Below are 25256 nucleotides of genomic sequence, written 5' to 3' on the forward strand. Positions count from 1 at the left end.
GAAAAAGAGGAATAGGTTATCCTTATGTAAAGACTAAACGAGAAGAAATATACAAACTTCAGGGTCCATCTGCTGCAAGACTCATTGTACTTCATGCCGATGGCACAGGGTCTGAGTCACTACTGGAAGTTACTTAATAGTTGCTGGTTCAGACTGGCTGGTTGGTTGATTTAGAGGAGGTGACCAAACAATGATGTTATTGCTCCTATTGGATTAGGGAAGGAAGTCAGTCATGTCTTTTCAAAGGAACCATCCTGGCATTTGCCTGAAGCAATTTCAGGGAAATCGTGGAAACCCAGGATGGCCGGATGAGGGTTTGTACAGTCGTCCTCCAGAATGTGAGTTCAGGGTTCAGACTGATTCACACAGTAGTGTTGCTAACAATGACATTGAACCACACTATACATAAAATAAAGAAGAACCTAGCAGCTCCAAAAATACAAATACATAAATTATAAAGCACTACACACCCACACTGTTTACTGCTCATTTGCAAACGGAAGCATGTAAAAACTCTGGAACAGTACCTAGAGCTGATATCACAGTGTCTGAGTCAAGTCTATATAAAGCTTTTCCATGGCTTTTCTAAACCTTTAGATTCTAAACTCATCATAAACTTCATACTAATTGGTTTCACTGATATTTCGCTTGATTGCTTTCCAAGCCCTCCAAAAATAAAACAGTATAAATAGCCATTGAAATTCCATGGTGGATCCTTTGAAAATTACACAGTTTATGTCCATCTCCGTGTATGTCCTATATCTGTTTGTGCTGAGTCCTTTGTGATATGTTTTGTGATGAGATGTTAAACCCTAATTTTCCAACATTCTTTGTTGATTCATCATACTAGTCTGAAATTTGTGTGCCATATTCTTAATTGGCAATTGTGTTTGTGCGTGTTTCCTAAAACAGAAAAACACAGAAAGAAATAAAATAAAAATGTTGGCTGCTGGAATGAAACACACAGTCTCTTGAACAAAATCGCTTACTTCAAGTGAAGTAATTGATATGATATGATATTTTGTTAAACTGGAACTGGAGTCCAACAATTTATTTTACATATGATGTGGCATTATTCTTAGTATTCTACTGGTGCATCTCATGACAGATTTATAGCTTTTACTGAATTGAAAAAAATGGAAATGAGCGTTTGGCATCATTGGCCAGGAGGCCCCTCACGGGGCAGGTCTGGCCACCTTGGTACAGGTCTTATTACATAGAATTCTTGGCAGTACAGCCAATCACCAAAATTTCTTGGTTAACTAAGAGACACACAACACATTTACTGTGAGGCACACCAATGTGCAAAACTACTGTAATAAAATCTTAAATTTTACTGTTTGCTTAATCTGTTGCTGATAAGTGAATGACCAAGATTGACCAGGATTAGTAAATTTTGTGTCCTGGTGTGGCAGGCTCTTCTTGGTGAGTGCCTGCAGGTGCCTGGGTGGGAAAACACGACATTTGGACAGTCAGTGAGCCGACCATAGCCTATGTGACTGTTTGCCCTGCTCAGGTGCCAAGCTGGGCAAATTAAACACGTGTACGACAGAACGATGCGTGAATACAATGGATTAGTGCCGCCTGGCCCTGGGTAGCCTGTGCTACCTGCATTCATCCACAGGCTAGATGATGGTCACTCGTGGGTGCCCGCACACCATGGCAGTGTTGGAAGAGCCTGTGATATAGGTTATCAGATATTTTTTACCTGAAATCACATCCAGTAACTGCCAAGGTAGTTTTTTGAACAGTGCCAAAACAGTATTCTGTCAACAAAGATGTAACCCGCAATCCAATATATTGACATGACATCATCTTTCCTAATAGTTACTTACGGCTTATTCCATTTATGTATAAAATAGTATATAAAATCAATTATTAGGTGCTCTTATCATTGTACTAATTCATTTTCTTTTTGTCTAAACATTGAATATAAAGTTCTTTGTTTGCTTTGTTTAGTAGTAATATCTCTGGTTTTTAACTGATACAGTATCTGTTTAAACCCATCTATTTTTATAGTGTTCATCTGAAATTGCAGTATTTATTAGCAGATATGAACAAACATAATGCTATAGGTTATGCACCAGTGACAATAACCAATCATTAATTTTTCGCCCAAACTGGTCTGGAGTGTGCTGCCTATCATCAGTGGTTTATACAGTTTCTTTGAGAGATTGGAGTTACATGACTGCATAGGGAAGAGTACTCTATAGAGGCACATCCATAAGACGATTTTTTTGTCTGCATTGTATGCAAAGCTGCTGGCATGCTCTTGATCTTTTGCCCCACATATTGTTCATTCACATTTCTGTTGCACTTGCCACTGCACTAGTCACTTATTCTTTTGCCCAATACTCTCTATCTAAAGCACATCTTTCATCCAAGATCTGTCGCTTTGATATAGCTCATCAACAATACTCTGAAATTTGAATCCTGACTGTTATTTAATTTGATTCATTTATTGCCCCTTATATATCTTCAAAAACAAGACCTAGAGTGAATTTTTGCTCTTTCCAGAATTCACACATCTTAGTAGCTGGCAGGTGCATACTCTTCCTGTCTCTTTAACCAAACAGAATCAAAGATTAATTTGTAATGTTCCTTCATCATGTCGTTGGCTACTTAAAATTGACCCTCCCTTTGGTAGCCGTAATATACACGAAGGATGGTTTTTCACTTTGTTTATTTGTAGAGACTATAAAGAGTAAAGTAGCAAACCAAATAAAAGTTAGTGTTTAAAGTGCGAAAATGATTGATAAAAAATGGAAGTTTATCTTTTCTGGTGAATAAATAATTCTGTAACTTAATTGCTTTGCTTGTTTGGTTATGATATTAGGCTAAATGTAAAAGTTTTACATACTTCTTCCCGTAAACATAATTGTCATCATTTCAATATTGTGAAAAGGAAAGTTGCTACTCACCATAAAGCAGAGATGCTGAGTCACAGATAGGCACAACAAAAAGACTGTCACAATATTTTCTGTCTTGAAATATTTGTCATTATGCGGTGATTCTGTTCAAGATGAAGTGAACGTAGATGAATTGGGAGTGAATAACCACTCTCTAATTAATAAATAAATTAAAAAAAATAATCTTCATAGTGTGAGTTGTGTTTGCATTAGTGTGTATGTGTTTGTCATCTGATTTTTGACTGAGGTCTTACTGGCCAAAAGCTATATTTGTAACAGTATTTTTGTTGTGACTGAGCATCTCTGCTATATGGTGAGTAGCAACTTTCCTTTTCACAATATTGTTGCATTCCATGCTGGATTTTCCATTGTTTGGCATCTTTTCATTTTTCTTTCTTTTTGTTTTACAGCATACATTCAATTGTCTTTACCCTTGATCTTCTTTGGGCAACCTGTCAAAATATTGCCTTTAATATCTTTTAGAGATCTCTCGAAACAGTGGACGTTTTCGTTCTTTACCTGAGATGTTGAGTTGTGTAGTTCTTAGAATATTTAGCAACTGAGAAATTGTGAACACCTGTGCAAAACACTGTATTGCATGTATCATCTTTTACTGTGAAAAATAGCAGTTTCTAACATGATCCTATTGAACTTTTTGTCTATTGTATTTTCTACTCTGATCTTGGTTATTCTGTCATCGTACAGTCACTTCCAGTAGCTATTAAACTGCTTTGTCATGAGTAAGCAACTGTCTGTGGATTAGTTTTACTTTAGCTTTAATTTATGTGCTTCTCTGCAAATATTTCATAATGATGCTACATACCATTTCTAAATTAACCACATTAATTATTTAGAAATTAACCAACATATGGTTTATTACCATATTTTTAAGTATTGAATAATGTAATCATTATTTAAAATATTTAGATGTAGGGTTTATGACTGTATTTTACTTTTTGTCACACAAACATGCTTCCTTTGATATTGTAGCCAGAAAAGTAATTACTGTGGTTGACATTTATTTCCTCAACTACTGAAAATTCTTATGGTTGCTACCACAACGTTCTGTATGATGTCTGTGCTTTCACTACAGATTTGTGTCCTAAGCTCTCACTTCCCTCACCTCCCACCTGAGATTTAATTTTTAAATGCACTGGGTTATTGCAGCATTTTCTAACAGCTGGCAAGATTTTATAAATTTCAAACAACTTTGTCTTTTTGTAAGTCCTATTCAATTAGTTGCCCAGATTGAGCCTAAAGTACAGAATTACACATAAAATTCATTTCAATACACATATGATAACCCATATAGCATGTTTAATATTTAGCTAACATATATTGATTATTTAATAGCTGCCTTTTCTGGAAATTTATTGTTTTTTAATCTGATGATTATTAACTCATAACTGTCATATCAACGTGATTATAGTGTTTTTCATCATGATACTGCCTTTGATGTGTGGAGATAAAAGGAAAACTGATCTCTCTTAAATTCCTGTGTTGTTTGTCTCATGTGTTGTCATAGAAACAACTGTTTGCCTCTTTGTGTGTCTGATCTCCACATTTTGAACAGACATGGCCACATATGGTATTGCATATTTCAGAAAATTGATCAATTTAAGCATGTATGAACAATGACCATAAATTTCTTGATTATCCATCATATTGGATGGTGGGAATGCAGCCGCATGTAGTAATAACAATAAATAAAGTAGTCTCAGGGTGTAGTTATGATGTTAAGTTTTATTGCATGATTGATTTTGAGACTTCATGCCTCATCCTCAGATGCGCCTGAACATATAATGAAAAACTTTTAAGATTGCATGCATAAGTGCATATATAACATTATATATAATTTCATGGAAAGAAAATTTTGTAAGCTATCCATTATACCTGTCTTAAGGTTGGGCTAGAAGTTTAAATATGAACATATGGGAATCATAACTATTTGTAGCAGATGTCAGTAGTAGTTCAACAATATTTTCTGTCTTGAAATATTTGTCATTATGCGGTGATTCTGTTCAAGATGAAGTGAACGTAGATGAGTTGGGAGTGAATAACCACTCTCTAATTAATAAATAAATTTAAAAAAAATAATCTTCATAGTGTTGAAAACAGCTTTTACATTGACCATTAGTAAATATTAATTGGACAAGTGCACTAGGTATAACAACAACTACTATTTGTGCGCTAAAGGTTTACACACACAAAACGTAAAATTGTTAATTTTCACCTGTGGTATCATCATGAGATAATGTGGAGTAGGAATTATAATTAGTCCTAACAAATACCAATACTAAGTCAATATTATTTTCTGTCTTGGTATGTTAGACATTGTTATTACTCGGTTTTCAGGTAAACTGAACCTGGATGTATTGGAAGTGATGATGACTCTATTATAAGAATATCTGTGGCCATGAGTAAATATCAATTTGAAAGGTACCCTGAGGTATAGTGATAATTATGTATGCCTCATAGGCAGTAGATTTGAAATTTGAATTTATGTGAAACATTTATCTGTGGGATGTCCTGTGAATGTTACGATAAAACAAGAGAAATAAGGGCTCGCACAGAAAAATTTAAGTGCTCGTTTTTTCTCGCATGCCGTTCGAGAGTGGATCGGTAGAGAGACAGCTTGAAGGTGGTTCATTGAATCCTCTGCCAGGCACTTTATTGTGAATAGCAGAGTAATCGTGTAGATGTAGATGTAGAATGTAATAGTGACGAGATTCACAACCACTATCTTGTTTGACCCACAGTACACCATTCTTCTTCTTACATGTAATACATCATCATATAATATTGGTATCCATCTTTCTTCAAAATTGAAGAACAATTGCAAAGAGAATATTTCTAAGTATATAAAATATTCATCTAATTGCAACCAATACACTCAAACTGGAGAGACAACATGACACAATAAAATGTTTTACTGAATTTTGTTGCCACATGGTTATCAGTATCCAGGAACTACCATGACAGTAAATCACTGGTGTATCTTTCTGACTCACTGTCATCTAGATAGAGATTAACCTTTGATAATTTGGATTAAATAGTGATGCAATTTACCTGTAACGTTTAATATAATGGCTCCTATGATATTAATGATTCTAGTAAGTGTTAGTCTACTTTCGATATTGTTATTACCTCTGAAACTATGTTTAAGCAGCCTAGATGATCAGAATAGTGTTTTATTATACCATGTTGACACTCCAGTGTTATCGTATTGCTCGCGATTGCTTGAATGTTTTATGTGTATAGAAATACTCTCTTTGTAATGGCTCTTCAATTTTGAATGGAAAAATGGATATCATTGCTATACAATGATATGTTAATGTAAAGTGAAGACTGCTGTTGTGTTAATATTTGACTGTGGTTGTGTATAGTGGCAATGTGGATCAAGTAAGATAGTGGTTGTGAATCTAGTCACTACTATATCCTCAGGATGTTCCTTAGGTGATTATTAACATAAATTCACACTTCTAATGTATAGCCTACGAGGCATTAATAGTTTTTATTATACCTCAGGTGACTTGTCAATTAATATATACTTGTGGCCAGCATAAATATTGTGTAGTACCATAAATGTTGTTGTAATACAATGATTATACACTCTCAATAGGTCCAGGTTCACTTACTTGAAAAATAGGAATAATAAGAATGTACAAGGTGCATTCAAGTTCTATGGCCTCCGATTTTTTTTCTCCGGACTGGAAAGAGATAGAAACATGCGCATTGTTCTAAAATGAGGCCGCGTTCATGTCCCAGAGATGGCAGCACCTTACGGCAGATGGAATTTTACCGCCAGCGGCGAGAATGAGAACTGTTTTAAATACTTTAAATGGCGACATTTTCCTTACTTGGACAGCGTGCAATCATTCGTTTTCTGAATTTGCGTGGTGTGAAACCAATTGAAATTTATCGACAGTTGAAGGAGACATGTGGTGATGGAGTTATGGATGTGTCGAAAGTGCGTTCGTGGGTGCGACAGTTTAATGAAGGCAGAACATCGTGTGACAACAAACCGAAACAACCTCGGGCTCGCACAAGCTGGTCTGATGACATGATCGAGAAAGTGGAGAGAATTGTTTTGGGGGATCGCCGAATGACTGTTGAACAGATCGCCTCAAGAGTTGGCATTTCTGTGGGTTCTGTGGACACAATCCTGCATGACGACCTGAAAATGCGAAAAGTGTCATCCAGGTGGGTGCCGCGAATGCTGACGGATGACCACATGGCTGCCCGTGTGGCATGTTGCCAAGCAATGTTGACGCGCAACGACAGCATGAATGGGACTTTCTTTTTGTCAGTTGTGACAATGGATGAGATGTGGATGCCATTTTTCAATCCAGAAACAAAGCGCCAGTCAGCTCAATGGAAGCACACAGATTCACCGCCACCAAAAAAATTTCGGGTAAACGCCACTGCTGAAAAAATGATGGTGTCCATGTTCTGGGACAGCGAGGGCGTAATCCTTACCCATTTCGTTCCAAAGGGCACTACAGTAACAGGTGCATCCTACGAAAATGTTTTGAAGAACAAATTCCTTTCTGCACTGCAACAAAAACGTCCGGGAAGGGCTGCGCATGTGCTGTTTCACCAAGACAACGCACCCGCACATCGAGCTAACGTTACGCAACAGTTTCTTCGTGATAAAAACTTTGAAGTGATTCCTCATGCTCCCTACTCACCTTACCTGGCTCCTAGTGACTTTTGGCTAAGGTAGAAAATATTATTGAATTAGTACTGGTATTTGCTATGATTAATTATAATTCCTCTTTGGAGTATTAGGATTTAGCAGAGATCTCTAAACTAACTTTAAGACAGGTAGACTGGTTAGTATATATTGTATATTTTCCAAAAAATTGTGTGTTAAGTTGTATATGCACTTACATATGTAACCTTAAAGCTTTTTACTCTGTGAACAGTTGCATATGCAGATGAACTTCCAGTACATCTAGATTCAGTTTACCTTAAAACCAAGTAATAACAATGTCTAACACACCAAGACAGAAATCAATCGTGCAGTAGAACTATTATCTCTATAACTGCAGCCAGAGGCTGTTTAAATTGTTGTTATAATCATCAGTTTTTCATATTTTACCTCATAAGTGTTAGTAACCATAACTGTCATTGTTTCAGTCCATATAATAGTTCTGCAGTTTCTATTGATTGTACAAAGTGTGCTTTGTTGTGTTTCACACCCTTTCAGAAAAAGTCCACAAATTTCTCACAGACACGGAAATTGTCTGTGTTACTATGAATTGATTAGATTCCATTGCACATGGTTACATAATTGGGGAAATATTAATGTCACAGGTTTTAAGAAAAAGCCAGAAGCTACAATCATTTACAACAACACAATCTTTGGAGTAGGCATTTAGATTACGTTTGTTACAATTACAGCATAGATGCTGATCGTTGGCAGTCTCCCCCGCCCCCTTGGGGAGAGTAACTGCTTTGGATTAATGTGTTCTTTAAAAAGTTTGCTGAGGCAGGAAAGTTACAATATAAAATTAAGACTTTATTTATAGGAAAAGGCATTGGTCCCAGCATTTTACACCGTAGTCCAGGTAAGATTGCTAAACAAAAGAGGGGAAAATCTTGGTAGTCATCAGTTTTTAATATTACTGATGATTTATTTTGTATTTCAAAGTGGCTGGACTGTGATCATTCACAAGTATGTAGGGAGCAGTGTGTAATCATGTCCAGCATATTCTGCAACAACAATAGTAGAACACACCCATGGTTCATAAATTTGTTGGAGTCACAAATTCCAGTGTTTCCCTTGTCAAAGATGATGTGGGCCCAACCTGATGACCAGATCAGAAATTGAAAAGTTATGCTGTTTTATACGTCACTCGTAGAAATAAAACAAAAAAGAATGCAGTTTTCCCCGAATAGAAAACTTTGTATGTAGCAGTATTGTGTGCCAATGTAGTTACTGTAGTGTGTAGCTAAAGTACAGAGAGGAAAGTGTGTAGGATGTGTGCCCACCCTGTTAGCCGTGCTGTCTAACACACTGCTTTCCGAGCAGGAAGGCGTGCTGGTCCCCGGCACAAATCTGCCTGGCGGATTAGTGTCGAGGTCCGGTGTGCTGGCCAGTCTGTGAATGGTTTTTAAGGTGGTTTTTCATCTGCCTTGGCCCTTATTCTGCCTGTTACACTGTGTCGGCGATTGCCGCAAAATCAGTGTCTCCATCTCCATGTACGCAATTACTCTACCAAGCAAACATTTGGGGTTACACTCATCTGGTGTGAGACATTCCCAGGGGGGGTCCACTGGTGGCCAACCGCTCAGTAACCCTGTGTTCGGTGTGGGGCGGTGGTGATGTGAGTGGACTGCTGTAGCCTCTCCGTCGTTTCTAGGTCTCCAGTTCAATACAATACAATGTAGGATGTGTGAACTAAAAGCAAATCTGTGCCCCTTATTCACTTTCATTAACAATTTTCAGTAAAACTGACTATATGTCCCTATTTAAATTCAGCTTTTGCAGAAAATACCAACTATTAAGGGACAGAACAAGAATAAAGTTTGCAACCTGTAACCTATCACTCCAAAAAGTCTCAAAACTGGATTAATAAAAACCAGAAAAAAGTTAATACTTCAGGTATTCTACATAGTTTTCCACCACTTGAGTACAATGCATAGCCCATTCATACAACCATGTGAAGCCATAAGAAAAGGTCTCCTTTGAATGATTATCAACTTGCATGTCTCATTGGCTTGAATGTCAGGGTGGTGTTTTACTTTCATGTGTGTTTATGGCGACTTCACTGTCACACCATGAGTAGGGAACACTGTGTGACAAATCTATCAGTTTTATGTGGTCTAAGTTACTTTTACTGTTCTTCTTCAAATACAGTCGCCTTTTCTTTTTGATTTCGTGATCCAGCTACTCCATAGCACAATCGTACATCAACTTATTCTTCTCAACTTCATCTCCAAGCAGGATGATGCTGTAAGAGTGTATCTCACTCTTTCCAGCTAATTAATGATGATCATGTCGTCAACAATTATCTTCTATATTGTTTCAACTGTGTACATAAATTGTGAAGACAGTTCTGATTATCGATGACTCATAACTTCAGATACATCATTCAGTATGTCTGGCCACATTGAACTCAATTTAAGATCTAAGAGCCTTGCTTCGTCTCAAACATTTACATCTTAGTACTTCGATTTTCTCTTAGATGTTCATGACACCTTCAAGGGGTGCCTTTAAGAAATACGTGTCGATGTCCAGCAAATGTTACTGTGCTCACCACACCGCACATGTTGCCCCTGCTGCGTCACGTTGCTGCATATCCATCATCTGCACAAATCACAGATTGAGGAATGCACACTATTTTTTCATGCTACATGAAATGTTTATAGACACAACCATCTTTTGCCAGCACGAGGGCCTTCAGTGGAAGATATGTCATTTTTACAAATAATCTATGTTACACTACATTGATTATGTCGTCAGTGTGTGGACCTTTCATGTGAGTGAATGCACTTTGCTGTTTTGTAGTAGTTTTGTACTGATAACACCATGAGTTCTCACCTATGACAGTATTTTCTAGAAAAGAACTGCCCTCATTTTACATTTCAGTCAAGTCGCAGCAAGTGCCGTCTGCATTGTTTTTGTTCAGCTATCGAGGTGTTTGGGGCAGAATTTTACACACACTTTGCCATTGTTTAAAATGTTCTCCAGAGTGTGCGAACACTTGATTTAGAGATGTTGCTCTGCTGTGATTTGCGACACAATATTGTTGACACACTATGGCTTCACATCCACTGCTTAACACTGTCTGCTTGCAGCTGACTGGTTGAATGCACCTCTGTTGTTTACAGTTGTTAATTAAAGCTGCCACTATAGTTCCTGCACTGTTATCACTTCTATACCAGGAATAAAATCAGTCTTGGAACTTTTGGGCTGACAGAAAATGTTCTATTTCTTAGGCAGCTTCACAATTTAATGCCAGTGCTGATGCATCATGAAAGTAGTGCAATTTGACTGGAAGGAAATGTTATATGCATTGAGACTGAGAGCAAATTGATTTTCACTTGTGTAAATGATAATGGAATTAATCGCAATATAAATTACACCATTATGTTTCATATTGTCATTCTCTTCAGTGATTCTAGTGTGCTATAAGATATGCACAAATAAAAAGATACTTAAGAATATCTTGTGATGTCTTCGTGACCTACAGTCCTGATTCAGTCTTTCTAAGTACAAGACTGAGATAATGCATATATGCATGCAGGGGTGTATGTTTATTACTTTTCATCTGTGTACAATTAGTTTCATCTAGTGGTCACTGCACAAAGCCTAGGCTTTGTGGGAAAAAAAACTTTTCCCAGGTTAGAATATTATTTGTATTCTTATGTTATTTGTAAATCTTACCCCAAACAACCCAAGTTGTTATAGATGAATTTGTTGTGTTATTGAGTTCAGTTGGCAGCAGAAATTGAGTGAGCCAAAGGACAATTAGTTATACAAAGTTGTCTAATCTAATAAAAGGATCACACTGCGTGTTCTGAAGATTACTGAGTTCATGTTCATTGGCTCACAGCCAAAAAAAAGTGGTCTTACCCACTGTTGGAACATTCAACAAGGTGTAACTATTTGGAACAGAGGAAAGTTTCTCATTGGATTTCTCATGCAACATTCACTTGTAAACAGAATTGTAAGATGGTCATTTCAGTGGTTGATATTACTTTAATTTCCAAAAAGGCTCTGTATGAATTGAGTTACATCATTTTACATTTGTGGCTTATTCTCCAACCCTGACCATTTGTTGATTCAGCAGCTTTAGACATAAGAGAAGTTTTACATAATTTTGTGGTGGTTTGGGCCACCAGTGATTGTTCAGAAGAAAGTTAGAGCATTAGCACCTGGAGAAGACAGTGGCCATTTGTGTGGGAGCTCTGATTGTGTGAATGGGTGTGAATTTTCTACATCTGATGGACTGATAGCTGAATATATCTAGCTATCTTTTTCACTGTGCTTGTCTGTGACTGAACCCTCCTTTATGTAGTGAATAGCAATCTACCATTTCCAGTGGTTGGTATTCCATCCTGGATTTTACATTGTTTGATTCAGATGAAGGAAACATGTTTTGTAGTGTAAGAAGTACTGAGTAGCGTATGTGGTGTACCCAGTAAAGCATTCTGCATACTCTTGGAAAGCATTCTGTATACCCTTGGAATTGGATCACTTGTTTCCTCTGAAGATCATAAACAAATGTCTCCATGCCATGAAGGTGTGCAGGTGATGAATAACATGTTACTTACTGAAGCCAGAATTCAGAGTTCCGAGAAAGGTTGCTTGAGAGGGTTACTTCTTACAGATAAAAACAAACACTTGTAATGATATATTAAATGTGTGTGTACTAATTTGAACTAGTTTAAATGGATCCATGTCGTTTGTTTGTTGGTGTACACTAAATAATTTTTCATTGCATACTGGAATGCTGTTTTATGCCATCCATAAGGTTTTGAAAGAATAAACAAACTGTTGAAGTGGAATCTGTCCGAAATACTTATCCACCATGTGCTAACCTTGTTTATAAGATGCCCACCTCTGACACATCTGGGAGTGTCCTCAGTCTCAACACTTTAGTGAAGTACAGGATTGATTAAATAAATACCAATAAACTGAAACATTGGTTAACAAACTGCATTTTAGTAGAAAATTCCGTATTTATGACTATGCTGGTGCAGCACTTGCTTTATAAACGTCACATTGTCGGTAGCGTAGTTTTTATGTCATTGGGAATGGTAACTAAATGTAACCCTGTTGTTCTCTTTATTTTCTATAAATAAAGTTGAAATAATAAACCATAGTCCTTAATCCTATAGTTAAATATTGTTTGAGGAAAACTAAATTTGAAGTAATTGAGAGACTGTTTGAAAGTTCCTTTTATTTTGTACTTAATGTGAAGAAAAAGCTGTGAGAAGCAAATTAATACTGCTTCATCAATTACTGATTTTAAGCTCCTATGTTACATTACCAAGAGTCTTAGCAGAAGCCTTGTACCTATCTGTTATTGAAGCTGTGTACAACTTTGTCGTCTTGAAATCACTGGTCAGCAAACACACATCTGTGAATCGGGGAACATTGTTTGAAGTCTTTGTATGATTAAACAATGTTGTTAATTATTAAAGAATAGTACAGAGGTTTCTTGTCTTGCAAGCAAATAAGTGTGACAGTTTAAACAGCTCACCTTTTATGCTTCAGATTATAGGCAGTTTAAGTAACAATTCAGCTGTTTGTTGTAATACAACAGAAAATGTCATATATATTGACCCAACAGTCTTTCAACAGATCGAAAAACTCAGCAAAGAATAGCATTAATGTACACCAAGGGGTCAGCAAAGAAGAAACACAGTTGTTCCTATCACCCCCACACGTTCCCCCTTTTGAAAGTCCCACAGCTTGGCAGCACCATTGATATATAATCTTTGGCAGTGCCTTCATCAAGAAATCATCTGGCTGCTTGATGGTTCTGATCTATTTGATGCTGAACTTTCTCAGATGATTAGCTCACAAATATTGGTGCCTTAAATCACCGTGTTTTGTTGGTGAGATGCAGACTGTTGTGACTAAGTGCAGTGGCACCCCTTTAATCACAGAACACACTTACTGGTTTCCCGCAGTGTTGGACATTAATTTCATGGGGTAATCCTTGAAGACATATTGTTTGTTGTGCTGCTGTTGATAGGGTCATATACAGGGTTATTACAAATGATTGAAGCGATTTCACAGCTCTACAATAACTTTATTATTTGAGATATTTTCACAATGCTTTGCACACACATACAAAAACTCAAAAAGTTTTTTTAGGCATTCACAAATGTTCGATATGTGCCCCTTCAGTGATTCGGTAGACATCAAGCCGATAATAAAGTTCCTCCCACGCTCGGCGCAGCATGTCCCCATCAATGAGTTCGAAAGCATCGTTGATGCGAGCTTGCAGTTCTGGCACGTTTCTTGGTAGAGGAGGTTTAAACACTGAATCTTTCACATAACCCCACAGAAAGAAATCGCATGGGGTTAAGTTGGGAGAGCGTGGAGGCCATGACATGAATTGCTGATCATGATCTCCACCACAACCGATACATCGGTTTTCCAATCTCCTGTTTAAGAAATGCCGAACATCATGATGGAAGTGCGGTGGAGCACCATCCTGTTGAAAGACGAAGTCGGCGCTGTCGGTCTCCAGTTGTGGCATGAGCCAATTTTCCAGCATATCCAGATACGTGTGTCCTGTAACGCTTTTTTCGCAGAAGAAAAAGGGGCCGTAAACTTTAAACCGTGAGATTGCACAAAACACGTTAACTTTTGGTGAATTGCGAATTTGCTGCACGAATGCGTGAGGATTCTCTACTGCCCAGATTCGCACATTGTGTCTGTTCACTTCACACCATTAAGAAAAAATGTTGCTTCATCAGTGAAAACAAGTTTCGCCGAGCGAGGTGGCGCAGTGGTTAGCACACTGGACTCGCATTCGTGAGGACGACGGTTCAATCCCGTCTCCGGCCATCCTGATTTAGGTTTTCCGTGATTTCCCTAAATCGTTTCAGGCAAATGCCGGGATGGTTCCTTTGAAAGGGCACGGCCGATTTCCTTCCCCATCCTTCCCTAACCCCAGCTTGCGCTCCGTCTCTAATGACCTCGTTGTCGACAGGACATTAAACACCACTAACCTAACCTAACCTAAAACAAGTTTCGCACTGAACGCATCCTCTTCCATGAGCTGTTGCAACCGCGCCGAAAATTCAAAGCGTTTGACTTTGTCATTGGGCGTCAGGGCTTGTAGCAGTTGTAAACGGTAAGGCTTCTGCTTTAGCCTTTCCCGTAAGATTTTCCAAACCGTCGGCTGTGGTACGTTTAGCTCCCTGCTTGCTTTATTCGTCGACTTCCGCAGGCTACGCGTGAAACTTGGCCGCACGCGTTGAACCGTTTCTTTGCTCGCTGCAGGCCGACCCGTTGATTTCCCCTTACAGAGGCATCCAGAAGGTCTAAACTGCGCATACCATCGCCGAATGGAGTTAGCAGTTGGTGGATCTTTGTTGAACTTCGTCCTGAAGTGTCGTTGCACTGTTATGACTGACTGATTCAGTGAAATTACCGACCCAGCTAACTTAAAATATAGCTATTGTTGATAGAGATCTGATACATAATCGGCATCACAGAAGCCTTCAATTTGTTGCTTCATATTAGGTCATCTAAATACACTATCCAGTGGCAAATTTTTAATCCCTTCAGCACTCAGTGTAAGAAACACTAGAATGTTGCTGGTGCATTCTTCAAAACGAATGACATTCTTCTACACTGAGAATGTTCCCAAGGTACTGGAAACACAGTCTTTGATCCATCCTCTGGATCAACTCCAAATGATGGTATCTACTCCTCAAGTCCGTCATCTAGAAATAATGGCACTGCCCACAATTATCTACATCTACATCTACATGACTAGTCTGCAATTCACATTTAAGTGCTTGGCAGAGGGTTCATCGAACCACAATCATACTATCTCTCTACCATTCCACTCCCGAACAGCGCGTGGGAAAAACGAACACCTAAACCTTTCTGTTCGAGCTCTGATTTCTCTTATTTTATTTTGATGATCATTCCTACCTATGTAGGTTGGGCTCAACAAAATATTTTCGCATTCGGAAGAGAAAGTTGGTGACTGAAACTTCGTAAATACACTCCTGGAAATTGAAATAAGAACACCGTGAATTCATTGTCCCAGGAAGGGGAAACTTTATTGACACATTCCTGGGGTCAGATACATCACATGATCACACTGACAGAACCACAGGCACATAGACACAGGCAACAGAGCATGCACAATGTCGGCACTAGTACAGTGTATATCCACCTTTCGCAGCAATGCAGGCTGCTATTCTCCCATGGAGACGATCGTAGAGATGCTGGATGTAGTCCTGTCGAACGGCTTGCCATGCCATTTCCACCTGGCGCCTCAGTTGGACCAGCGTTCGTGCTGGACGTGCAGAGCGCGTGAGACGACGCTTCATCCAGTCCCAAACATGCTCAATGGGGGGCAGATCCGGAGATCTTGCTGGCCAGGGTAGTTGACGTACACCTTCTAGAGCACGTTGGCTGGCACGGGATACATGCGGACGTGCATTGTCCTGTTGGAACAGCAAGTTCCCTTGCCGGTCTAGGAATGGTAGAACGATGGGTTCGATGACGGTTTGGATGTACCGTGCACTATTCAGTGTCCCCTCGACGATCACCAGTGGTGTACGGCCAGTGTAGGAGATCGCTCCCCACACCATGATGCCGGGTGTTGGCCCTGTGTGCCTCGGTCGTATGCAGTCCTGATTGTGGCGCTCACCTGCACGGCGCCAAACACGCATACGACCATCATTGGCACCAAGGCAGAAGCGACTCTCATCGCTGAAGACGACACGTCTCCATTCGTCCATCCATTCACGCCTGTCGCGACACCACTGGAGGCGGGCTGCACGATGTTGGGGCGTGAGCGGAAGACGGCCTAACGGTGTACGGGACCGTAGCCCAGCTTCATGGAGACGGTTGCGAATGGTCCTCGCCGATACCCCAGGAGCAACAGTGTCCCTAATTTGCTGGGAAGTGGCGGTGCGGTCCCCTACGGCACTGCGTAGGATCCTACGGTCTTGGCGTGCATCCGTGCGTCGCTGCGGTCCGGTCCCAGGTCGACGGGCACGTGCACCTTCCGCCGACCACTGGCGACAACATCGATATACTGTGGAGACCTCACGCCCCACGTGTTGAGCAATTCGGCGGTACGTCCACCCGGCCTCCCGCATGCCCACTATACGCCCTCGCTCAAAGTCCGTCAACTGCACATACGGTTCACATCCACGCTGTCGCGGCATGCTACCAGTGTTAAAGACTGCGATGGAGCTCCGTATGCCACGGCAAACTGGCTGACACTGACGGCGGCGGTGCACAAATGCTGCGCAGCTAGCGCCATTCGACGGCCAACACCGCGGTTCCTGGTATGTCCGCTGTGCCGTGCGTGTGATCATTGCTTGTACAGCCCTCTCGCAGTGTCCGGAGCAAGTATGGTGGGTCTGACACACCGGTGTCAATGTGTTCTTTTTTCCATTTCCAGGAGTGTAGATCTAGCCGCGACGAAAATTGTCTTTGCTTTAGTGACTTGCGTACCAACTCCCGTAACATATCTGCCACACTCTCTCCCCTATTATGTGATAATACAAAACGAGCTGCCCTTTTTTGCACCCTTTCGATGTCCTCCGTCAATCCCATCTGGTAAGGATCCCACACCGCGCAGCAATATTCTAACAGAGGACGAACGAGTGTTGTGTAAACTGTCTCTTTAGTGGACTTGTTGCATCTTCTAAGTGTCCTGCCAATGAAACGCAACGTTTGCTTCGCCTTCCCCACAATATTATCTATGTGGTCTTTCCAACTGAAGTTGTTCGTATTTTAACACCCAGGTACTTAGTTGAATTGACAGCCTTGAGAATTGTACTATTTATCAAGTAATCGAATTCCAACGGATTTCTTTTGGAACTCATGTGGATCACCTCACACTTTTCGTTATTTAGCGTCAACTGCCACCTGTCACACCATACAGCAGTCTTTTCTAAATCGCTTTGCAACTGATACTGGTCTTCGGATGACCTTAGTGGACGGTAAGTTACAGCATCATCTGTGAACAACCGAAGAGAATTGCTCAGATTGTCACCCAGGTCACTTATATAGATCAGGAACAGCAGAGGTCCCAGGACACTTCCCTGGGGAACACGTGATATCACTTCAGTTTTACTCGATGATTTGCTGTCTATTACTACGAACTGCGACCTTCCTGACAGGAAATCACGAATCCAGTCGCACAACTGAGACGATATCCCATAGGCCCCGCAGCTTGATTAGAAGTCGCTTGTGAGGAACTGTGTCAAAAGCTTTCCAGAAATCTAGAAATACGGAATCAACCTGAGATCCCCTGTCGATAGCGGCCATTACTTCGTGCGAATAAAGAGCTAGCTGCGTTGCACTAGAACGATGTTTTCTGAAACCATGCTGATTACGCATCAATAGATCATTCCCTTCGAGGTGATTCATAGTGTTTGAATACAGTTTATGCTCCAAAGCCCTACTGCAAACCGACGTCAATGATATAGGTCTGTAGTTCGATGGATTACTCCTAGTACCCTTCTTAAACACTGGTGCAACTTGCGCAATTTTCCGATCTGTAGGTACAGATCTATCAGTGAGTGAGCAGTTGTATGTGATTGCTAAGTAATCTGAAAGGAACCTAATCAGTATACCATCTGGACCTGAAGACTTGCCCATATCAAGCGATTTGAGTTGCTTTGCAACCCCTAAGGTATCTACTTCTAAGAAACTCATGCTAGCAGCTGTTCTTGTCTCTAATTCTGGAATATTCCATTTGTTTTCCCTGGTGAAGGAATTTCGGAAAACTGCGTACAAGGACTCCGCTTTAGCGGCACAGTCGTCGGTAACAGTACCATCAGCACTGCACAGCGAAGGTATTGACTGCTTCTTGCTGCTTGTGTACTTCACATACGACCAGAATTTCTTCGGATTTTCTACCGAATTTTGAGACAATGTTTCGTTGTGGAACCTATTAAAGGCATCTCAATGGTTTCTGTGATGTGTGGACTGAAGTAAGCACATGTTGTTGTCTTATTGTTGCAGTAAGTGACAGTAGCTGCAGCAGCCTTACGTGAACTGTTTGTAGACTTTCTTTGTACAACCACCCTTCCCTCCCGCCTATGGGCTACTACTCTCCTCTATTATGCCATCAGCTACTACTGATTTATATGCTCTTCTAAAATCAGTTGCAGATACCTTGGTATTCTTCCCCTCAGATGCTTAACTTTCTCATACAATGCAGTCTCAGCAGCATCCTGTGCCGTTTCATAGCTTACACCTTTGTGCAACAATCTTCCTCTTCTGGGATTGCTAACATTGCCACTAATGTTCCCTTTAACAACTCAGCCTACTCAGTGCCAAAATTGTCCACGTTGATGGGTATTAGCTTGCTGCCATCTTTTTCTGTACACATCCAATACTTTATCTTAATAAACAACATGCCGTATCCAACACATCACGATCCTCCTCTGTTTCCACTACACACAACGTACGAACTGCTAAGTCAGGCTCCACACTCATCCACAGCAACTTTTCAGTGCCATTTGATTAAGCCTTAATGTCACTGATCGTGGTTTAACAGGATTTCCTTGTTCAACAGATGCTCCTCGCGACAGTCACCCTTGGCAACAACTTCCCATAGGTGGATGTCTTCCCACTAAGTTCCACCACACACAGCTGGAGGTCAATTATGGCACCATGCTGATGGAGAAAGTCGAACCCTAGGATCGTGCTGTAGCCCTCGCTTACATGAGACAATGCTTCTACACACTGCCTCAATGTGGTTGCCTCCAATTGAAAACTCACCATTACCAAGCCCAGTGGTCATATATCATTATCATCCACCTCACGCAAATTATAATATGGTTAGTCCTATTGCCTCCTACCCAGTAAATCTCTCGAGGCCACTGAAACGTGCATTCCTATGTCCAACAGAAGCATATGCTTTTTACCATCTATTTCACCCGCTATGGTATGTTCTGCATCTTCAGTCATATTTACTGCATTTCTTTTTGCTAGGAGGGCTGTATGGCAGTTCTTGGGTCCCAATTTCAGTTTAATGGGTGCTTATTAACACCCACACACCACCCCTGCTAATATTACCATAATACTGCCAATTGTTCATACCACCCATATTGTTCTGTTGTTAGCAGCATTACCTCTGGGTGTGCCCCATACGCCCTAAATTAAAATATCTTATATTCAGAGCAATCACTTTCATTGATCTTTTACCTTGGTTGCAACATCAGTCTCCTCAAATTCCATTGCTAACCTAACTGGTGCATGGAGATTCCTAGGTGGACCAGTATGCGTCATCCTAGAGATTTGTGGTGCTAAGCATGCCAGGAAAGCATAGTGTGCCCTTTGCTCAGCTTCCTGTAACACCACCTGATTTGCCTCATCACTTTTCATTAATTCATACATATACACATTAAATTTCCTTTTCCTGTGTGCCAAATTCTGTGTGGCTTCATTGGGCCTCTTAGCAGTTATACTTAACTGCTCAGGAAAAAACTGCACACAGTTCTGCTTCTTATCTTTGCATCAATCCTTGACTGCACTGCTCAGAAGCGTCCCCCTTGTCTAGTGGCTCCATGCATTGTACAAAGGATTTCACTTCTCTTAAAAGGCACAATTTTGTTATTTTGCAGCAGTACTCATCCAGTGAACCCCCTATGTCAGCCAATGACAAAAGATCCCTCCTGAAATAACACATCAGATGACCTACTGGAAAAGGGAGTAACAAGGTTTGCAACTATTAGATGTACTTCTAGACTCTGACATTTCAACAACCACAACTCCTTATCCTTCTGTGCTAGCTTTTTGTTCACAAATTTTTTGTCTGCTCTCAACTGCACTGCCTCATTCACTAATGATTGTATAGCTGCCTGATCGATGTGTGCCTGGTTCTGCAATTGCATTACGCTTACTCATGCTCATGAATTCCATAATGGCCACCCAACAGTAAAAAGAAGGGAAGACACTTTAGTTCATAACACTACCACAGTTATTTCTTATGGCTAGTCATGAGTTAATCATCGACTCCCCATATTGCGTAACCATGTGGCCAAAATGACGACGCATAAAACAAACTACTGCCACAGATTTGGCATCATGGGCAGAGTGCCCAAGTAAATTTCACTGTGCACATTGCACAGGCTCCAGTCACAGATCCTTAAAATTCCCTTCACTTTGTGACATCCAAGGTTCCTCTAGCCTCACAAAAATAACTTTGCAGTTATGATGGCTCGTAACTCTTGACCCCACGATCGTCACAAGAGCACAAACAAAGAGTTTCACTCACCCGTAAACAAAGGTTCTGTTGGCTTCAGTTCAAATATCACACTGCTGGGATGTAGTACAATCTCTTCTGTCCATTGGTGGTGACGTCAGCTCTGCTGACAACTCTCTGTAGGTGGAGTGCCAGACCTGTGGGTCCCAGTGACAGACCGGTAATTGAGAGAAATACTTTATTATACTTCAGTTACAGAACTTGTCATTGTCAGTGTGAGACGGACATGCCCCACTCCAGCACTGTGGGCCGGCAGTGGCCAGCAGATGGCTGGCTTCTGCCCCGTGCAAAGAAGTGCATCAGAGTCTTGCTGTGCTGACACCTGTCTGGCAGCAACCCAGCAGCCCATCAGTTGACGAAGGCCATGACTCAGCAGTCCTCTCTTTCTTGTGCTGCTACTGCTTTCCACTTTTGAACACCCATGCTTAGGTGATTCAGGCCTGGCTCACATTCACGAAGTCAGTGAGGGAAGACTGCTGTGCACAAGACATGACCCGCTGCCTCCTTGGCAGGACTCTGGCCGCGACAGGTGCGAAAGGCAAGTCACCAGTGCTGTGGCACTTAACTCCCATACAGTGGACTTTGTGCGAAAGGCAACTGATGCGACACAGTCTCAAAACCATTGGTGAAGCTGGCAGTGCCCAGTTCCATCACCTACTGTAGCCCTGGCATCGTGATAGTGCTGCTGGACTTAGAATGAATCTGCCTCAAAATTCTTGGTTAGTTATACTGCTCTGTGGTGTCATGTAGCTCATAATGTGGTTCTTGTTCTGGTGTGGTGGCACATTACTGCTCACACTGGCTATTACTGGTGCACAGTGCAGTTTCCACTGAGCTGGGCTGGGCTCATCTCACAATCACATTGCATACATGTTGCTGTAACCTGTGTGTCACCACGTTGCTTTTACCAGATAGCTAAAAGTTTTGCATGGAACTAGGTAGCTATGTTTCACATTTAATTTTATATACCCTAGATTTTTATAGTGAAACGTGTACTACAGTTGATGAGAAAATAACAGCTATTAATAAAACCATAAACTTCCAATCATTGTAGATGGGCCATACCAGTCAGCTTATCAAAATTAAATAGTGATTATCCACAAAAAAAAAACCATCTGGTCCATTCAGCTAGTTCGGCACAAAAAAATCATAAACATTAATTTTTATTAACAAAAATAAAATGGCACCATATTAAACACAGGCAAAGCATAACTAAAGAGGTAAAGTGATGACAAATTATGCCACACAGGTATAGTGATCGTGATTCATCTGTTTCTGAACAGATAATTCATTATAGATAGGAAATTCACAAATAATTTCTGGTATCATAATCTATTGGATATTGACTCAAATCATTCCTTTAAGAGATTATTAAGTCTACTTGGTTATGAATGAAATTCACATACACCCTGTTGCCAGGAACACAGATTGTCAAAACTATTTATTCCATGATAGTTGCATGAGAGGCCAGCCATGAAAATGGCAAACTATTTACGATGTCACCAAAGAAAAAACATTTGTTTCCAACAATTTACGTAAGTTTCAGCTCTTTGGATTTCTTAACACTTGTAAGAATGTCTTAGCTTGTCTGATTGTCTCAAGAGTTATTTCATGCGTGTTTTAATTTTACTATATTAAAGCTGAAATTTCAACTTGTTAGACAATAAGTTTTAGCACTTTCTGGTTAATATAGTTTCTTACTGTGTGTTCTTTCTAGTATACAGTACATAGTTATAATTCTTAAGTGATTCACTATTTGGAACTTCTCTTCTGTAGGAACTGTGGACAGTCTATACTTCAGTGAAGCCAGAAAGTGGAAAAGGTGCCCGTATGCCACCGCTGGAGGTGTGTGTTGTGTGTGGACAGGTTATCGCCACAGATGATGCACGACAGCACAAGGCAGCACACCACCTGGATAACCAGTTTCCAGCTCTCGGCACTCATAAGCCGGGGACAGTAGCTGCTCCATCGACGACTCCCACCTGGGTTCGGAGGCAATAGCCATTTGTAGCGTTGTCTGTTATAATGGATTGTAGAGAGTACAGTTGACTGTTATTATGCTCAAATTTCCCATCTGCCCATGTCCTTCAAAAGGTTTGTTACCACAAGTCATTTGTCTGATTCACATGATACTTTGGTTGGCACTACAGTAAGGACTGCAAGTGATTCTTGAGGACTGTGGTACTTTCTTTGCTGTGCAGCACCAGAATTTGTATTTGAAATATCTGTTGGGTAATTAAGTCCAAATGCAATGGGTCCATCATCTGATATTAATGCCATTTTTCTTCTGTTTGCTACACAATATCTGTGTAAAGTGAATGTGTATTGGTAAGTTCAGGCATATTTATTGTCTTTTTTTGTTATTATTCTGGGAATTTTTCTAGAAATACAAAACCTTGCCATTTAATGTAATATTGTATCCAAGAGCAGTCGTAACAGATAAATGTGTGATATATCAGTGAAAAATAAAACTTTTTTATATTAATAGCCCTATTTTTAGACATGAAATGTAAGAAGTCACATGTGTTGCTTCAGTTCACATTACAGAGAAAGTAAACAAAATGTGTGCAAGTAGTGAAGTTTGTTCAATATCACAACCCTCTCCGATAAATATTTTCACCGACTGGAAGTGTGGAGTATACCAATTATTTAGTTTTACCTCTTAGTGATATTTTGGAAACTGCTATTGTCAGTGGTTAAGTTTTTAGTTTTTCTCTGCATTCCTGTTTTCAAACATGAGAAGTATCAGAATTTCCTTTCATTCCCTATTATTTTCATTACTTTTACAAACAGCCTAGTGTGTGAGAAAGGATTTAAGGGAGAGGAGACTATAAAGTAAACAAACGAACATTCTGATTTATGAAATGCTATAAGAGATTTGTACAACGCTACTTCTATTTCTTGGGTTAGCTGTTAAGATGTTTTTTTGTTTTATGTTTTACTGGTACTCTAGCACCAACTGACCGTACTGAGATTTGACTATATTCCTTAAGAGTACATTTGTTGTGTAACAGAAAGTTGTGCTGTAAAAGCAGCATTCTTCAATAATTGCTGTGTGTGTGTGTGTGTGTGTGTGTGTGTGTGTGTGTGTGTGTGTGTGTGTGTGTGTGTGTGTGTGTGTGCGCGCGCGCGAGGGGATTTCAGTTGGAGAGCTCCCCACCTCCTGTTCACAGACATAGCAAGAGAATGGTCACTCCACTGCTTGGTGTGAATTCTTATGTGCTTCATTGCTCCAAGTGGTATTTTAATTAACGCTGATTAACCATTGGACATTTGTTTCAACCTGTTGATAACAAAGCAAATATTCTGAGCTGCAGCTGTTCAAATGTACTACACTTGTCTCTCAAGAGTACTGTGGCAGATGAGATGAAAGAAGGTATTTTATCACTATGTGCCTAAATTGTTCATTGTACGATTTCAGCCAAAGTTTAGGCTACTGCTGATTTGCCATTGTTGGAGAATGAATGAGGGCTTTGTCTTGTAATGTATTTCTATTGTTGTTTATACTATATGTAAATATATACATAAATAATTGTTGCATAACATTTGTTCTAAAAGAAATTATTTTAAACCTGATTTATTTATTAAATAAAAGTAATATTTCTGTAATTGTCACTTGCTTATTCATATTCTCTCAGTTTCTCTCAAATGAATTTACACATGTGTTGCCAAAGAATCCCACACCTTTCTTGATATGAACTGCACCACACAGGGATAACGGACTACAAATGGAAGCTAGTGCCGCAACTAACCATGGAGCTAGTCATTGATCAAGTGTGGTGCTGCCAATGCCTTCTTCCATGTCATTCGTCTTAAGAGTCATCAGGAACATGGGTAATCATCATCATGTTGTAGCTAAAGTATAATTTGTCAAAGAAGGGCACCTACTAGTCAGCTTGCCGCTGCTTGTTTTTGTGACTCACTCTAGAAGTGTTGGAAACATTGGGTTCCACTGCTCCACTGAACATTGCTTAACAACCTACCCTCTGTTTCATGTAAGTGATTATAATTTCTTGAGCAACGTTTTAGAAATGGTAGCACTACTACACACATACTTCACTCTCCAACCAGTCTCAAGTGTAAGACCAGGTAGGAGCTCTTTAGTCATACCATTTCCGCAGTCTGTGGATCGTGTGTAATGCACTACATTGAAGTGTAGTGTGGGTCTTTAACCATTTGAGGAATGAAATAAAGCAACTGTTGGGGTTGTAATTTTCCAGAAAAACGGGCATTAATACTTGAGCCCTTAGTTCAGAGGTCACTACTCAAAGATCACATGAGCTACAATGTTCCTAGTGTAATAATCAGGAGATCTTAATTTGATGTGCCTCTCCTAAAAATCAAAAACTTAAAAGTTTTACACTTTTCAGGTGTACAATTTTTTGCAAATATTAGTATATGTCAT

General features: G+C 40.0%; 1 protein-coding gene across 1 annotated transcript in view; it reads left to right on the forward strand.

Moving 5' to 3' along the window:
* The window catches only part of LOC124777383 (E3 ubiquitin-protein ligase ZNF598), a 78731-nt gene extending 54271 nt beyond the window's left edge, over window positions 1-24460 (forward strand). The window contains exon 7 of the mRNA XM_047252773.1: window positions 22628-24460. Within this exon, the coding sequence (XP_047108729.1) occupies window positions 22628-22852 (225 nt within the window). The 3' untranslated portion in view covers window positions 22853-24460. The remainder of the gene's footprint in view (window positions 1-22627) is intronic.
* The last annotated feature ends 796 nt before the right edge of the window (window positions 24461-25256 follow it).

Source organism: Schistocerca piceifrons, chromosome 2, assembly GCF_021461385.2.
Source record: "Schistocerca piceifrons isolate TAMUIC-IGC-003096 chromosome 2, iqSchPice1.1, whole genome shotgun sequence".
NCBI classification, from domain to species: domain Eukaryota; kingdom Metazoa; phylum Arthropoda; class Insecta; order Orthoptera; family Acrididae; genus Schistocerca; species Schistocerca piceifrons.